Source organism: Trichoderma harzianum (assembly GCF_003025095.1).
Source record: "Trichoderma harzianum CBS 226.95 unplaced genomic scaffold M431scaffold_235, whole genome shotgun sequence".
Classification (NCBI taxonomy): Eukaryota; Fungi; Ascomycota; class Sordariomycetes; order Hypocreales; family Hypocreaceae; genus Trichoderma; species Trichoderma harzianum.
In genome coordinates this window covers 1-3,934 of record NW_020209483.1, presented here as the reverse complement: position 1 = coordinate 3,934, position 3,934 = coordinate 1, and the positions used below count along the sequence as shown (strand labels likewise).

Sequence of the window (3,934 nt, the reverse complement as noted above, 5' to 3'; positions counted from 1 at the left end):
ATCCCAGCTTTTCTAAATCCCAGCTTTTAAGATCCCAGCTTTTAAAATCTCAGCTTTCTAAATCCCAGCTTTTAAGATTAAATCCCAGCTTTTAAGATTATACAATAGCTTTCCAAATCCCAGCTTTCAAAGTCCTAGCTCTTAAGATCCCAGTATTTAAGATCCCAGCTTTTAAGATTAAATCCCAGCTTTTAAAATTATATAAATCTTAGATCCCAGCTTTCAAAACCAACTATATAACAGCTTTCCCAGATCCCAGCCTTTAAAATCCCAGCCTTTAAGATCCCAGCCTTTAAGATCCCAGCCTTTAAGATCCCAGCCTTTAAGATCCTAGCTTTTAAGATCCTAGCTTTTAAGATTACACAATAGCTTTCCCAGATCCTAGCTTTTAAAATTATATAGATCCTAGATCCCAGCTTTCGAGATTATACAACAGCTTTTAAAATCCCTACTTTTAAAATTACGCAATAACTTTCTAAATTAAATCCCAGCTTTTAAAATTAAATTCCAGCTTTTTAGAATTATATAAATCCTAAATCCCAGCTTAGGCTAGTAGTATTTAAATACTTTACTTTTAATCTTAGTCTTTAGTTTTTATATATATTTAATCAGTAGTTTAGCAGCAGCATTTTTATATAATAGCTTTTAAATACTCTTTTTTAATCTTAGTTTTTAGCTTCTATATATATTTAATTAACTAATTGCAGGGGGGATTTATTACAGCTATCTTATATAAGTAAGTATTTAAGCTAGTAGCTTTAGGAGGTATAGCCTTTAAATACTTTTACTTTTAAATACTATCTTTATACTAAATCTTAGGACTATAGACAGTATACTTTCTTATACAGATAAGTATTTAAAATATTTAGGCTAGTAAGTATTTAGATAGAAGATAGGAAGAAAAAAAAAGAATATAATATAATAGCAGTAGCGCATTACTGCTAAATAACTTTATATAAAGGGGGCCTAAGCTACTGCCTTTATAGTAAATTATTATTAAGAGGAAGAAAGGTAAAGAAAGAGAGAGGTAAATATTAGCAGTATATTAACCTTACGTTACATATAAATTACAGTGCATAAGCTTACTTTATATTTTGCAGTACTATTTACTCTTCTAACCGCTAATACTTTCAATTATACAGTAAAAATAAAATAATTATATCTCTTTCTCCCTTACTCCTTCTCTTTCCCCTTGCTAATAAGTAAATTTACTACTCTTTACTATAGCATAGTATAAATTATACAGCGCTATTACTAACCAATAGCTACAGCTTTTACTCTTATATAATAACTAATACTATAATAGCTAAATATTTCCCCATTCCCCTACTCCCTTACTTACTCTTTTCCCCTTTACTCTCCCTCTTCTATATAAATCCCAGCAGCTAACTTTAATTCCCTTTCTTTATTTTCTAGCTAGAATAATACCTAGCTTATAGCTTTCCGCCAGCAGCTATTAAATCCTAATAGCATAAGTTCCCCTTATTTTTTTTCTTCCCCTTTTCCCTTTTTCTTTTTTCTGCTTTTTACCTTCTGCTTTTTACTTTCTGCTTCTAATAGAATCTCTTTATCTCTTGCTCTTTTATATAAAAGCTAACCTTATTTCCTCTTTCCCCAGCTACTACCGCTAATAAGTCTTATAAATAACTTCTTAATTAGTAATATATACCTCTTTAATTTTAACATAGCCTAGTAGCAGCTGCAGCTATATATTAAGAACTTTCTGCAAAATATTATCCTTTAACTCTCTAGCTGTATTATAACTTTCCTTTATAACTATATATAATTAAACTAAATTATAGGTATATATAACTTATATATTAATGCTTTTCTTATTTAGAGTTAAGGTATTACTACTAACCCTCTGTGTAATGCCTACCGAGAGAAGATAATATTAAATCCTAATAGTTATATTAATCCCTTCCCTACTTATGTATAACTCTCTGGCTACTTTGGCGGTAGCTATAGGAATTATAAGTGGCAGGATTATACTGCTTACTACTCTGGATGTAATAATATAGGTAATTCTGTATAATAAGGCTAAGGCCAGCAGTAAGGATAAGGATAAAAATAAGGCTAAGGCTAAAGCTAAGCCTAGGGCTAATACTAAATAACTTTAGGATTTACTAAGAACCTAATTAGCTTAAATAATAATAATAATAATAAGTATAACTTTAAGGTTAAAGGTAGTAGTTAATTTATATATAAGGGGGAGTTAAAGGAGAATAAGGAGGATTAAGGGACTAGTAGTAATCCCATTTAGCTACTGGAAAACTAGCTGTTTATTATATAAATATATAGGCAGTAGAGAGGGAAAGGTAAAATTACTGGATTAACTAAGAATAGGGGAGATTAATTAAGATAAATAGAAAATATATAAAATAGCTTAGCAGTATTAGTAATATTTTATAGTAGCTTTTAGTAAATAGAACTTTATAATAAACTAGTATTATATATAAACTACAGTATAATACTTTATTTTATAGTATAATATAATAAGTAAAGGATATTAAGGCAGAAAAGAGGAACTCTTAGATTTTATATAAGTATATAATAAAGTAATAATAATAGCTGGCGGGGAGGAAAATATAGCTTTAGGTAATATAGGAACTTACTGGTTTTATATAATAGCATTAGTATTCTAAAGTATTAGTAGGTAAGCAGGTAGAAAGAAGAGAATAGAAGTAAAGGAAATTATATATAGTAATACTTTTACTTCCCTTTTTCTTTTTCTTATTTTATATAAGTACTATAGGGAAATATAAGCTATAGGTAAGTAAAATAAAATTCCCTTAGCTCCTATATAAAATACTATAGCTAACTTTAGTATATAGATAATATAAAGATTACATCTCCTCTTAAAACTATAATAAACTAGCTTTATATAATATTAGCTTTTAAGATTATATAATAGCTTTTAAGATCCTAGCTTTTTAAATCTTATAACAGCTTTTAAGATCCCAGCTTTTAAAATCCCACAACAGCTTTCCAAATCCCAGCTTTTAAGATCCCAGCTTTTAAAATCCCAGCTTTTAAAATCCCAGCTTTCAAGATCCCAGCTTTTAAGATCCCAGCTTTTAAAATTACATAACAGCTTTCAAGATCCCAGCTTTCCAGATCCCATAACAGCATTCTAGATCCCAGCTTTCCAAATTATACAACAGCTTTCCAAATCCTACAACAGTATTCCAAATCCCAGCTTTCCAAATCATACAATAGCTTTCTAAATCCCAGCTTTCGAAATCCCAGCTTTCCAAATCCTAGCTTTTAAAATCAAATCCCAAGCTTCCCAGATCCTAGCTTTCCAGATTATATAACAGCTTTCTAAATCCCAGCTTTCAGGATCCTACAATAGCTTTCCAAATCCCAGCTTTTAAGGTCCCAGCTTTTAGGATTAAATCCCAGCTTTTAAAATTATATAAATCCTAGATCCTAGCTTTTGAGATCCTACAATAGCTTTCTAGATCCTAGCTTTCCAGATTATATAATAGCTTTCTAAATTATATAATAGCTTTTTAAATTATATAATAGCTTTCTAAATCCCAGCTTTCAAAATCCCAGCTTTTAAAATCCCAGCCTTCAAAATCCCAGCTTTCTAAATTACACAACAGCTTTCCAAATCCCAGCTTTCTAAATCATACAGATCCCAGATCCCAGCTTTTAAGATTACGCAACAGCTCTCCAGATCCCAGCTTTCAAGATCCCAGCTTTCAAGATTATACAACAGCTTCCAAGATCCCAGCTTTCGAGATCCCAGCTTTTAAGATCCCAGCTTTTAAGATCCCAGCTTTCGAGATCCCAGCTTTTAAAATCCCAGCTTTCAAGATCCCAGCTTTCAAGATCCCAGCTTTCAAGATCCCAGCTTCCGAAATCCCAGCTTTTAAAATCCCAGCTTTCAAGATCCCAGCTTTTAAGATCCCAGCTTTCGAGATCC

General features: G+C 30.9%; 1 protein-coding gene across 1 annotated transcript; it reads right to left on the bottom strand.

Moving 5' to 3' along the window:
- Positions 1 to 3,666: 3,666 nt before the first annotated feature.
- M431DRAFT_11907 (hypothetical protein) lies at positions 3,667 to 3,921 on the bottom strand (the record flags this gene model as incomplete). Its single annotated transcript, XM_024912057.1, has 1 exon — positions 3,667 to 3,921. A coding segment is annotated over one exon (255 nt), but the record flags the coding sequence as incomplete, so codon positions are not given.
- Between the last annotated feature and the right edge of the window lie 13 nt (positions 3,922 to 3,934).